Here is a 14,604-nt window from a genome sequence, read left to right on the forward strand (position 1 = left end):
AATTTTCTAAATTTCTATATTATACATATAATATATATATAGTATTTTTCCATATGTAATACTATTTGCAAATAGTCATTTGCAAATAGACAGTTTTACTTGTTCCTTTTCAATTGGATGCCTTTTACTTAATTTTTTTCTTGCCTACCTCATCCCACTCAAGTACTCTTGCCTGGAAAATCCCATGGATGGAGGAGCCTGGTAGGCTGCAGTCTATGGGGTCGTGAAGAGTCAGACATGATTGAACAAACTCACTTTCACTTTTCACTTTCATGCATTGGAGAATGAAATGGCAACCCACTCCAGTGTTCTTGCCTGGAGAATCCCAGGGACGGCGGAGCCTGGTAGGCTGCCATCTATGGGGTTGCACAGAGTCGGACACAACTGACGTGACTTAGCAGCAGCAGCAGCTACCTCATCTGGGTAAAACTTGCAGTATTATGTTGAATAGAAGTGGTAGGAGTAGACATCCTTGTTTTGGTTTTATTCTTGATTCCAGAGGAAAAGCTTTCAATTTTTCACCTGTTGGTTGTCACATTCACCTTTTATTATATTGAGATACATTCTTTTACCCAGTTTGTAGAGTTTTTTAAATCATAAATGATGCTGAATCCCATTCTCTTTTTAAGAGTTTAATCCATTTACCTTTAAATTAATTACTGATAAGGAGTTACTTATCACTGAACAATTTATTTTCTATATGCCCTAGAGGTTTCTGTCCCTCCTTGCCTGAATTCCTGCTTTTTAGTGTGTTTAGTTAATTTTTTGGAGTGAAATGTTTACATTCTTCCTGAATTTCTTTTTGTACATGTCTGTAGGTATTGCACTGTGGTTATCATGAGGATTACACTGAACATCCTTAAGTTATAAAACTATAATTTTATTTATAGTAGCTTAACTTGAATAACATAAAAAGACACTAGTCCTTTACAGCCATTTCTCTTCCTTCCAGATGTCACAAAATTACATCTTTATATTACGTGCACAAAAAAATTAGCTAACAATTCCACTAAGTGCATTAGTTTCCTAAACTGTATAGAAAAAAAAAGTATAGCTACAAAACACTGTCAAATTAATTCTAGCTTTTATAATTGCCCATGTATTTACCTTTATTAAGATCTTTATTTCTCCATATGGCATAGAAGTACTGTCTGGTGTCCTGTAAGTTCACTTTGGAGGAGACCATTGAGTATTTCTGCAGGGTAGTTCTAGCACTCAAAAAGTCCCTCATATTTTATTTGGGAATGTTTTTATTTCCTCCTCACTTCTGAAGGATAGCTTTGCTACATATAGGAATCCTGGTTGACATGTTCTTTTAGCACACTACATATATGGGCCCACTATCTTCTGGCCTCCAAAATGTCACTGTATTGTAATGATTTGTTTGTCTTGGGCTGATTCCAAGACTTGCTCTTTATATTTTGAAAGTTTGATTTTAATATGTCTTGGTATGTGTCTCATTCTGAGTTCATCTTACTTGGAATTTGTTAAGTACCCTGGGTATTTATATTCACATCATTCATGAAATTTGTTAAGTTTTCAACCATTATTTCTTCAAATATTTTCTCTTGCTTCTGTTTTCTCCCTCTGGGACATCCACAATACATATGGTTGTTCTGCTCGATGGTATCCCAAAGGTCGCTTAGAGCTCTCTCCTCTTCAATCTTTTTCTTTTTCCTCAGGCTTGATAATTTATATTGTCCTATGGGCTGCTCTGGTAGCTCAGCTGGTAAAGAATCCACCTACAATTCAGGAGACCCCAGTTCAATTCCTGGGTTGGGAAGATCTGCTGGAGAAGGGATAGGCTACCTATTCCAGGATTCTTGGGCTTCCCTGGTGTTTCAGCAGGTAAAGAATTTGCTGCAGTGTGGAAGACCTGGGTTTGATCCAGGGTTGGGAAGATCCCTGGAGAAGGGAACGGCTACCCTCTTCAGTATTCAGGCCTAGAGAATTTCATGGACTGCACAGTCCATGGGGTTGCAAAGATCCAGACATGACTGAGTGATTTTTACTTTGAGTGATTTTCATCTTTGAGTTCACTGATTCGTTCTCTTGCCTGTCCAAACCTGCCTCTGAATCCCTCTAGTAAATTTCTCATTTCAATTATTGTACATCTTCAGTTCCAGACTTCCTTTCTGGATTCTTTTTTAGGTTTTCTATCTCTTTATTGATATTTCCATTTTTTTCATATCAGTTTCATGACTTTCTCATGAAAGACTTTTTCATGACAATTTCCTTTAGTTCTTTGAGCGTCATCAGGGCAATTGTTTAAAAGTTTTGTCTTATGTGTCTGCCATTAGCCCATTTTAGGGACAGATTCTACTGAATTACTATTTTTTTTTCCTCTGAATGGGCCATATTTCCTAATGTCTTTATATTCCTCATGATTTTTCTGAACGCTGGACATCTGAATCGAGTAATGTGGTAACTTGGGAATTAGATTTTCCCCTTTCCTATTCACTGTTTTTTGTTATTATTATTTTCCTGTTTCAAGGATCAGCCTCAAGTGTAAACCTAGTGTCTTATGTCTTTTCTGATCCTTCCCTTGGATATGTGACTGACTATATTCCCCAACATATGTAATTGTTTTGGCATGTGTTAAGTCTTTAATTTCTGTCCTAAAAGACGAGAAATGAAAAATGAAGGTGGGCAAAAGAGGGTACCTTAAAATCTCCTGAAAGTCACTATAGCTGGAGGGAGAGGGACTTGCAACAGTGGGAGGTACAACAGTGGCTGCCTGCTTCTTCGTGTGCACCTCTGTGATCAGAATCAGCAATCAGAGCACAGAGATTCAGTATTTGGAGAAAGGGGCCCCTTTTATCCACCCTAGCATCTGCAAGCTGTATGCAAGCTATTCCAGCAGTACTTGCACAGCTGCCTGCCTGGGGGTAGGGATGAGTAGCTACTACTGAGTTAAGAGTTTGAATTGATTGAAATGAACCACAACTGACCATCTAAAACGTCTCCTGGATGTTACAAGCCTTCAACAGACTCCAGACTTCCAAACAGTTTTATCAGACAGATTCTGCTAGTGCAATTGTCTAAATGGAGATAGATTCTTTTGCTTCCTACTCTCTCATTTTCTTAGAATCCTCCCCTATCATGTTATCTTTTCTGAATTATTCTTTTTTTTAAAATTTTATATTTTAAATACTATGGACAGGAGCCTGGCGGGCTACAGTTCATTGGGTTGCAAAGGAGTTGGACACAACTTAGCAACTAAACAACAACAACAACAACACACTCTACAGACAGAGTGTGGGCCATTTCAAAAGGTGAGATTATTTCTTAGATGTATTTTTTTCATTCTAAATTAGATTCCAATCTATCTCACTTATTTTTACTTATCATTGTGACAAATCCAGTGAGGATGTGATAAACATGCTAAATGCATGGATGTAAGAACCATGTAGCAGTGCTTGGTATATAGTAAGCAGTCAATAAACAGTAGGTATTATCATATATGTACACACACACACACACACACACACAAATAAATATTACATTCTTCTGGAGTAGTTAGGTTGAAGTGTGAAGAAACAATACGAGCTTACTCTCTACGTGGGAGGATCTGTCATAACAGAGAATTGCCTGAGCTGCTCTGTATAAGCTGATTATTAAGATCAATCTCAGGATGTCCTCAATACTTTCTGCTCTGCTGGGTTCACCTTCCCTTGTTTTCTTACCACTTCTGCATTTCACAATTTGGGTCACAGCTGTGATTGATGAATCGGGCTTCATTTCCCATACGGTAACTGTCAATCACCATCCCACTATCCAAGTTCAGACAATAGTGGTCACTGTGATTATGATACTGCTCAATCATCCTGTTCCTAAAGAGGAGAAAACCCAGTTAATGATTAAGTTGAAAGTAAACTTCAAATATTTCATTTTCCATTCTAATCTGGTACCTCTGCCATTTTCCTGGAGTATGATTTACCACTGTACCTGAACTCCTGCTCGCTGACAACCTCTCCTAGGTATTCAATGATGAATTGCCCAGCTTTTAGCGGTTCTTTGGTTCTGATTCCCCAACCTTTTTCTTCAGCTCGAAATCGTTCTAGACATTGCACCCACTCATGCCGCTGTATCCTCTGGTTACAGCACTGCTCACCACAGGGGCAAGTGTTGGGGGAACACTCAGCAAAGATCATTCTAGAAAAAAAAGGAATAATTTTATGTCAATTAACACTACATATCATCTATATGAACTCATTTTTAAAAATAGGAATTTAAAAAATGAATTCAAAGGGACTTCTCTACTGGTCTAGAGACTAACACTCTGCGCTCCCAACGAAGGGGGCTTGGGATTGATCCCTGGTCAGGGAACTAGATCCCACATGCTGCAAATGAGTTTTCTCATGGTGCAACTAAAAAGATTCCACATCCTGCAACTAAGATCCTATGCATTACAACTAAAAGATCCCATATGCTGCAACTAAGACCCAGTGCAGTCAAAAAAAAATGCATAAAATTAATTTTTATTTTAATAAGGTTAGATTGGTTAACAATGTTATTAACAAGGTAATAATGTCTAAATTCAAAAGTTAATAATACTGAAAATATCCAAGTCAAGTTGCAAACACTGATGCTTCTTGTTAATTAATAAGTTAATTGTCCACTCAGCATCCTGGGCAAACACTAACATATTTATTTCTATACTAAGAATATACGAGGGGTTCCATGGTGGCTCGGTGGTAAAGAATCCTGCCAATTCAGGAGACTCTGGTTCCATCCCTGGGTTGGGAAGGACCCAACCCCTGGAGAAGGAAAGGGAAACCTACTCCAGTATTCTTACCTGGGAAATCCCATGGACAGATGAGCCTGGTGGCCTACAGTCCATGGGATCACAAAAGAGTCAGACACAACTAAGCAATTAAACAACAACAGCTTCCTGAACTATCAAAAGAAAGAAAGGAAATAAGCAATGAGGCAGCTATATTAATTTCATAGACAATAAATAAAATATCATACAAAAAGCACAGAAATGTTAGCATCTAAAGAGATGCACATTTAAACAACTTTAAGGACATATGATACTCTCAAATAGTAAACCAATGAAATACTAAAGCACTAGAAATAAAGTTAGATGTCAGTAACTAAAGGAGGTGGAACTAAGAGGAAATAAATATATATTGGTGGTGATACCAAAAATTACCGAAGTATTTTACAAGAGCTATTAGAAAGTATAGAGTAAGAATTACATATATATATGTATACATGTATATGTATGTTACACAGTTTCATAGCAGTATAATTTTTAATAGCAAAATATTAAGTAACTTGAATAATGAACAACAGAAGAATGGCAAGCTGTGACATCTAAAAAGGATGAGCTTAAGGATTACAATGTTACATAAAAGCACATATATAAAATACTTGAGAGTGAAAATAATCTGCATAAGACATCGACTACCTAAATCACCAAGCTACTACTACTACTACTATGTACAATTCTACGTATGTACAATGACAAGATGAAAACTTACAGTGATGTAGGTAAGGTAGAATTTCCCAACTGGCACATTAAAGCAAAAACACTGATTCCCTCAGCCCACACGACAGCTGACTAGAGATCAAAATTGGAGAAGCAGCTATCTGTCTAGGAAAGCTATCTAGAACAAGGAACACTGATGGGAAGTTAATTAATTCTCCTTTGCTACCTATCTGCTTAGGTTAATAGAGATAGAATCCTTTATCTCAATTAGACATTTTCATTTTGAAATCTCAATCTAAGAACTCACACTTCCTATCTCTGACAACAGCCTTACTATCTCTCATTAGCATCACTGACTCAATCATCATGTGTATTAACATACCTTCTATATCCTAATGTCTTATCAACTTAGTTTCCCCCCAAATGTATCATGACCTTCTACTAGTATTATTTTTATTAGAGAGGTTAAAGAACTTTCCTTAGGTCTCATAACAGTAAGAGGATTTAAACCTGAGTACATAAGACTCTACATGACATTGCTTCCTATTACTCTATTTAGCCCATGTTTTGGGCTAACTATGTCCCTTCAAAATTCAGTTGAAGACCTAGCCTTCAGTGTGATGCTATTTGGAAGTAGGGGCTTTGGGAGGTGAATAGGTTTTATTAGCTGATGAAGGTGGGAACCTTGTAATGGGATTGTTGTTGTTTAATCTCTCAGTCCTGTCTGACTCTTTTGCAACCCCATAGCCCATCAGGCTCCTCTGTTCATGGGATTTTCCAGGCAAGAATACTGGCTGCTGCTGCCAAGTTGCTTTAGTTGTGTCCGACTCTGTGCGACCCCACAGACAGCAGCCCACCAGGCTCCCCCGTCCCTTGGATTCTCCAGGCAAGAACACTGGAGTGGGCTGCCGCTGCCTTTTTCAGGGGATCTACTGGGGCTTACCTGGTGGCTCAGTGGTTAAAGCGTCTGCCTGCAATGCGGGAGACCTGGGTTCAATCCCTGGGTCAGGAAGATCCCCTGGAGAAGGAAATGGCAACCCACTCCAGTATTCTTGCCTGGAGAATCCCATGGACAGAGGAGCCTGGTGGGCTACAGTCCATGGGGTTGCAGAGTCGGACACGACTGAGCAACTTCACTTCACCTGACCAAGGGATCAAATTCGCCTCTCCTGTAGCTCCTGAATTGACAGATGGGTTCTTTACCACCGGGCCACCAGAGAAGCCCTCATAATTGGATTAGTGGCCTTCTAAGAAGAGGAAGAGAGAAAACTATCTTTCTACCATGAGCATGCTCTGAGGAGAGGCCATGTGAGTATTCAGGGAGAAGGCAGCTGTCTATAAGCTAGGAAGTGGGCCCTCACCAGACACTGAATCTGCTGACAATTTCACCATGGACTTCCCAGCCTCCAGAATTGTGAGAAATATATTTCTATTATTTAAGTCTATGATAGTTTGTTATAGCAGCCCAAGCAGACCAAGACAGTCTATCAGTTAAGTTTCATATATCCTTTTTGATTTCTTGAGAGGAAATCAAAGAGTCTACTTAACCTTTTCCTTTAAATGAAGTCTTTTTTTTTTCTGGCCATACCACGTGGCTTGTGGAATCTCAGTTCCCCAACTAGGGATTGAACTCAGGCCCCTGACAGTGAAAACACTGAGTTTTAAACACTGGACCACCAGGGAATTCCCCTAAATGAAGTGTCTTACAGATCTTAAAGCCTGTGCTTATAGAATTAGTTTAGTACAGTACCTATTGAGGCAGTCATCCACACAGCCCTTTTTGGTGTCATCATCTGGCTTCTTACAGTTACAAGTGGTAGCCTCATAACCAGAAAGGGGTTTGACATCAACGTAGACATCTTGAGAGAAGACAGCAAAGAATAGTTTGTGAACATATACAGTAATTTTAAAGTGCCAGGCTGAGAACACTGATGGTATGGAGGCAGAAAAAACAGCTCCCATTTTACTCACTTGAACGAATTTTTTTATATAGTGGGACATCTGGTTTCTTGTACAGCTAGAAGAAAAAACAGAAAAATCCCGATATAGCATTCAACTTCAAATGCCAGAAAACAGTATAAATCACTAAAAATAAAGAAATTATCCATGTACTCTGCCCATATGGAAACACTTACTTTCTGGGTTGGATACATTTGAGGTGTGATCACTTTTTACCCTGGAATAAAAGGTGACTTACCAGATCAGGGTAAAAGAACTATATTCCACAGAAGCAATCATAAGTAGATGAAAGAAAATGCATTTTTTGTTAGATGTTTCTTCAGCAAGTTATTGGACAGATTTAAATGATTATCACACTGCAGATTAAAGCTATTCATTTGGATAAATTAAGATTTTATTTCCCTCTATGAAAAGAAAGGAAAACTTGCACAGGGCTTGTTCAAGTAGGGTAGGGTAGGTATATGATATGAAAAAGATAAGTATCCCGGCTTTTTCAGGGTGAGTGTTGTAGGAAAACACATTTTACATTTTAATTAAGGCAACTAATTCAGTGAACAAAGGGAAGATGGCAGGCAGGATAATGGTGTTCTCATATTGCAATAAAGAATGCATTAGGAAAAAAAATGTATTAGTCAGTCTGTGAGTGTTTTACTATAGAAGACAGTACCAAAAAGCAAACAAAGAAACAAACAGGAGCTTGGTTTAAGCTGTTTAACCTGAAGTGTATTAATCTATAAGAATAATCCCACCATCATTTTTCAGTGGGTACAGTGAGTCAAAACACTATCTCCTTTATTGTTATGACTCTGAGACAAATATCTAACATACTGACCCTCTTAAAATTCAGGAGAGACCATCAAAGAAGAGAATGCAGATGGGAATGTTCACTGCTTTTGGCTTTCCAAGATTAAACTTTGGTGGAATTTTGGCAAACTCAGGAGCCTATTTACCTCATTTGCTTGACTATTTCTATTTCCCAATGGTAGTTCCCAATATGGATTCTGGGGGCTTTCGCTAAATATAAAAATTACAGGGGGAAACTTTTCAATTAGGTAAGTAAGAGAGAAAAGCAGCACCTTTCCAGTTTTAGTTCCCAATATATTTAAAAGTACAAGAGTATTAAATATTTTCCCTGTTTCCTTTGGTAGAAGACTCTCTTTTGTATGTGAAAAATAAATTCCAAACTGATGGGAAGGAGCCAACAAAAATAAAGCCTGAAATTTCTTAATGCTGCTGGCAGTACATCTAAATTCTCTTGAGACCTGCATCAAACAGGATTCTTACAGAACAGAATCTTTGCTACCAAAATAAAAGCCCAGAATAATAACTGAAGGTTTCCTAAGGAAGCAGGAACTTACTGCTATTTTGAAGTTATGAGTAAAGGCAAATAGGTCATATTAAATATGGATGCAAATTCATTTTTCTTAGTCTCTGACCTTCACAGGGACACTTCTCTGTATTTCCTAAGATGAGAGCATAACAAGGAGAAAAAGACTTGCATCTCCCTCTCCCCCACTGAGCACTTAAGAATGAAATATCTGGGGAGGGAGGTTCAGGATGGGGAACACATGTACACCCATGGCGGATTCATGTCAACGTATGGCAAAACCAATACAATACTGTAAAGTAAAAAATAACTAAACAAATAAAACTGAAAACAAAAGAATGAAATATGGTAAGATAAATTCATACCTGATTATGTTTCCACTGCCAAAGAATATCATAGGGAAGCTGAAAATCAATTCTCTTTTGCCTTAGATATTTTCCTGAAATAAAACAATACTATCCATTTCAATATTTATTTATACAAAGGGTCAAACAGCTACAAGCTTTAACATACAGAGTAAAAAAATAAACCTTTCATGTTAAATTTTATGAATTTTCCATCACCAATTTTTAATTTTTGCTATTCTTTTCCACTGTGCTCCATGTAGTATATGCTAAAGATGTTTTAATTTTAGCTTATATAAAACAACTAGCATAGCAAACTTACTGCTATGCTAGTAAGCATCAAACTTACTGCAAAGTAAGTCATCATTATGAAGCACACTAAATACTAAGAACTGGTCAATCATTAAAGTCACTAACCAGAGCATCTATTATCTTTTCTCCATTATTGTACACAATTTAAGGCTAACTACAAAAGAAGTATAAAATTTTTCCAAAATAGGAAACTCTGAATTTAAATAACTCAAGAGTATTTACATGTAAATTTATGATCTGTTAACATTTTTCTTCCTACCTATTGAAATACTTCTACTTTTTCTAGCCAGTTTCAAAGCCCCTTTCCACCACAGAGGCACCCTGCCCCACAATTTCTTTACTCTATATGATCTTTTTGTTCATGAAGCACTATGATGCTCGACTCACTTCTTGCAGGATTTAGACGTTTCCTTGTTATCTGGATGTGTTTTATCATGGTCTCCAGACCAGCAGTTCTCAAAGTGTGCTCTGCTTATACCCCATGGGATCTGAGAGGTCCAAACTATTTTGGTAACACAACTAAGATATTATATGCATTTTCATTATGCTGACATTTGTACTAATAGGGTAAAAGGAATAGTGGGTAAAGCTGTAGTTTTAGTATGAATCAAGGCATGTGGCACAAATCTCTATTAGAACGAAACCAGTAGAAATGAACTATATGGCATTATCTAAGAATGCTCTTGATAAAGTAATAAAAATATTAAATCTTGACTCACAAACCAAAATCTTTATTCTGCATGACAATGCAAGTATGCATAAAGCACTTCTGCTATATACTAAGGTATGATGGTTATCTTAAGGAAATGCACTTGTACAAATATTTGAATGGTGGGCTGAACTAGTTGGCTTTTTTCATAGAATGACATGTTAAAAGAACTGACAGACAATGGTTATTCTAACCTAGGAACTGAAAATAAATCCAGTGAACTTCAAGAACTCCAACTGAAAATATGTTTCCAATGATAAAATTTTAGTTTGAAGTCAACACTGAGATTTTGCAAAACTTGTGTCTACTAATTATCATGAGATTCTGTTTTCCAATACTTAAGTTTTTCTCATGAAATAAGTGGCAAATCACAAATATGAATTGTTAGGGATACATACAGGAAATGGAAGAGCAATATAATTTAGTGAATTAATATTTTCCAATGTCTAATGCATGAAGTGATAAAATCATACATGGGTAAAAATCTATTTAACTTAGAAGAGAGGCAACAATACAAAAAATCCATTGATTTCATACTCCAGCATTAGAATGTTAAGCAACATTTTAAATTTTTGCTATAATATCAAAGAATATCTACAATTATGTGAAATTATTAAATCTTCCTCTCTTTGACAACTTTTTACCCATGTGAGGTCAGATTTCTTCATATATTTAAACCATAATAACATCACAACAAACAGAATGCAAAAACAGATTAGAAAATCCAACTGTCCTATATTAGTCAGACATCAAAGAGATTTGCAAAAATGTAAAATAAAGTCACTTTTCTCATTAAAAATTTTTGGGGAAAGTTACTACCACATTCAGACTAAGACAAAAACATAATAAATTTGCCCTCAAAAAAATAGGGAGAAGTTATCTGGAATCAAGATTGCTGGGAGAAATATCAATAACCTCAGATATGCAGATGACACCCCTTATGGCAGAAAGTGAAGAAGAATTAAAGAGCCTCTTGATAAAAGTGAAAGAGGAGAGTGAAAAAGTTGGCTTAAAGCTCAACATTCAGAAAATGAAGATCATAGCATCCGGTCCCATCACTGCATGGCAAATAGACGGGGATACAGTGGAAACAGTGGCTGACTTTATTTTTTTGGGCTCCAAAATCACTGCAGATGGTGATTATAGCCATGAAATTAAAAGACGCTTATTCCTTGGAAGGAAAGTTATGACCAACCGAGACAGCATATTAAAAAGCAGAGACTTTACTTTGTCAACAAAGGTCCATTTAGTTAAGGCTATGGTTTTTCCAGTAGTCATGTATGGATGTGAGAGTTGGACCATAAAGAAAGCTGAGCACCAAAGAATTGATGCTTTTGAATCGTGGTGTTGGAAAAGACTCTTGAGAGTCCCTTGGACTGCAAGGAGATCCAACCAGTCCATCCTAAAGGAGATCAGTCCTGGGTGTTCATTGGAAGGACTGATGTTGAAACTGAAAGTCCAATACTTTGGCCACCTGATGTGAAGTGGTGACTCATTGACCCTGATGCTGGGAAAGATTGAGGGCAGGAGGAGAAGGGGACGACAGAGATGGGATGGTTGGATGGCAACACCGACTCAATGGACATGGGTTTGGGTGGACTCCGGGAGTTGGTATGGACAGGGAGGCCTGGCGTGCTGTGGTTCACGGGGTTGCAAAGAGTCAGACATGACTGAGCCACTGAACTGAACTGATTTTCCATAAAAATGTTATTTGTTAACATGCAATTTCATGTTAACATGTAATATAGTGAGTTTATTCATTTGATAAATCTGATGACAGAGCAATATGGATTATAGTTATATGGAGGTTAATATAACAAGCTGCTGTCTGAGGTTACAGTTGGTAGAAGACTGGAGTCCATCTCTTGACAGGGAACCAAAGCTGAATGTGTAACTACAAAGTCTGTAATGAAGAAGTACAATAAGGAAGTAGACTTTGGTATATTTAAATAATGAATGTGCAGCTGTTAAATGAAGTGAGGTATATATTTACTCACGTGAAAACTTATTTTCCAAGTTGCAGAATAATATTAGAGCAAGGGCTGACTTTTTAAAAAAAATATCCATTAAATGGCTAAATATGGTGGGGACTGTCTAGGAAAGGGCACAAAGGAGCTTTCTGGAATGATGATAATGTTCTTGAGAAAGGTCTGGATTATAGAGGAGTATGAAAAAATTTAAAAATTGAGCAAAAGTATATTTAAGATTTGGGGATTTTATCAAGGGTAAATTCAAATCAAAAGAAAAACCCTACAAACAAATACTGAGATCTTGATTCTGACATTATGATGAAATATTTAGCTGGAAGTATATCAATCTCTGCAGCTTACTTTGCAGTGCATCCAAAAACATGATGGAACAACAGATGGATAAATACATGATAAATCAGGCAAATATCAATGACAAAACCTAGGTGATGGGATTTTTTTTTTGTGATGGAATATTTTGTGTTCAGTTTCTTCAAATTTCTGTATGCTGAAAAATTTGGTAACAAAGTATCAGGAAAAAATAGCTCTCTCTCTCTCTATATATATATATGAAAGAGTTTGAAAGGGTATATGCTAAACTAGTGTGTTTCTGGGAAGGGGAACTTTATCTTTCAATTCACATCTTTCTACATTAGGAATTTTTATGAGTATGTACTGTTTCTAACAACAATCAAATAAATGTAATTTTTTAGCAGGTCAAAATTGGCTCTCAGAAGACAGGACAAATCCCTTGATGTAAAGGGTTAACTCTTTTCTTAGTGTGTTTTCTGTAAAGAGGCTGTAAAAGTATGAAGGAGTAGAGTGTAAGTTCTGAACATTTAAAAATAATACTTATCTCTTTCTAGAAAGAAAGGCATCCATTATTCACGTCAGCTTTTTTTTGGCCACACAGCATGCGGGTGTCTTAGTTCTCCAATGAGGGATCAAACCCACGCCCTCTACAGTGGAAGCATAGGGTCTTAACAGGCAGGGAAGTGCCATACTTCAACTAACTTTAACAACACAATTTTCCCCACTGTCCAACATTTTGAGCTTTCCTAGAAACAGCTCCACAGATGTTATATGTTGCCTTTTCTTGGTATTATTTGTATTTCTCTTCGATCCCTGGGTTGGAAAGATCCCTTGGAGAAGGAAAAGGCTATCCACTCCAGTATTCTGGCCTAGAAAATTCCATGGACTGTATAGTCCATGGGGTTGCAAGGAGTCAGACACGACTGAGTGACTTTCAACTTCACTTTTCTCTAATCCATATACTAAGAGTTGGGGGAAAAAATGATGAGACAGTCTTTCCTTTCCTCTAATATGTCTGAAACCAGAGCCAGGTAATTCATTTTTAATATGTGAGACTCACCTAAAAAGATCCTTGTCAAATTCTACTGGAGATGATACCTTAGAAGAAGGTATTCAGGAGTTCCTCATTTGGAAAAAATACTGTTTTAGCTAATCCTCATTTTTAAAATGGAAAAAAAATCACTTTCACCTGAAAATTAGATGAAATAATATCTTTTGTGGATTTTTCTTATTGTATACTGGAACCTTGAGATCTCAAATCCTGCCACTGACTATTAGGAAAGGAGCAAAGAAATCCTTTACTTTTTCCCTTTGAAATAAAACTCATTTTGTGGGCCAAAAGTCATTTCAAGGAAGAGACGACAGGAGATTGTGTTGACCTTGAAATCTAAAAGGGAAAGGTCCATGATGATTTCGTTTATAAAACCAATTCTAATATGAAAAAGATATGAACAATAGGAGGAAGAATATTTCACAAAAGCATTCTATTGTTAATCAAGTAGCTAAGCAAATGAGGGAACCAAAGGAGAGGGAGCTATTCAACAAAAAGGAGAGAGGTAATAACGGCTCTACCTCTTTTCAAGATACCTTAAAGTCTGACAAAAACTTGGCCTTTTTTGTCCCCTAAATAAGATGACTGACCTTCAGAAAAAGTTCAGCTCATTTATATATAATCTGAGTACTGGGTTATAATATCGCTCTATAAATAGATTAGAATTATTAGTTTTCCTTTGTTATTCTATGAAAATGGTCCCAATACCATCCAAAGAAAAGTTGCAGTGGTGGTGTTTGAGTGAAATGTGTGCCATCGAAGGGGTTATAAGCAATGATAAAAGATACAAGATGAAACTGTTTAAATTTCACTAAGCAAAATATGATAAGGATTCAAGTTTTTGGTTTTATCAGCCTGAGGAAAAACAGGTGAGATTCAGAAAGACAGGAATATTGTGATTTCTATCTCCCCTTTGGAAGAATGTCAGCTCCACAGAGGCAAGGATCTTTACTATTTTGTTTGTTGATGTATAATAAGCATCTAGAAAACTGCCTGATCAAAGAGCAGGTCTTAAATTTTTGAATGAAATGAAAAGATATATTCCATGGCTTAAGTTTTGAGGTCCTCCACTAATTGTTTCCTTTTAAGGGACGGACTGGGGGCAGGAGGAAAAGGGGAAGACAGAGGATGAGATGGCTGGATGGCATAAATGACTCGATGGACGTGAGTCTGAGTGAACTCCGGG

The 14,604-nt window shown here is 37.0% G+C and overlaps 1 protein-coding gene across 10 annotated transcripts in view; it reads right to left on the reverse strand.

Moving 5' to 3' along the window:
- The window catches only part of ASH1L (ASH1 like histone lysine methyltransferase), a 205,453-nt gene that overhangs the window by 36,404 nt on the left and 154,445 nt on the right, over window positions 1-14,604 (reverse strand). For all 10 annotated transcript variants that reach the window (XM_060414913.1, XM_012182890.5, XM_060414916.1 and 7 more), the window contains 5 exons: window positions 9,089-9,162; window positions 7,409-7,454; window positions 7,188-7,296; window positions 3,949-4,155; window positions 3,687-3,833 (listed from right to left, as the gene is read on the reverse strand). In XM_060414913.1, the coding sequence (XP_060270896.1) occupies window positions 3,687-3,833; window positions 3,949-4,155; window positions 7,188-7,296; window positions 7,409-7,454; window positions 9,089-9,162 (583 nt within the window). The remainder of the gene's footprint in view (window positions 1-3,686; window positions 3,834-3,948; window positions 4,156-7,187; window positions 7,297-7,408; window positions 7,455-9,088; window positions 9,163-14,604) is intronic.

This window comes from Ovis aries, chromosome 1 (genome assembly GCF_016772045.2).
Source record: "Ovis aries strain OAR_USU_Benz2616 breed Rambouillet chromosome 1, ARS-UI_Ramb_v3.0, whole genome shotgun sequence".
NCBI lineage: Eukaryota > Metazoa > Chordata > Mammalia > Artiodactyla > Bovidae > Ovis > Ovis aries.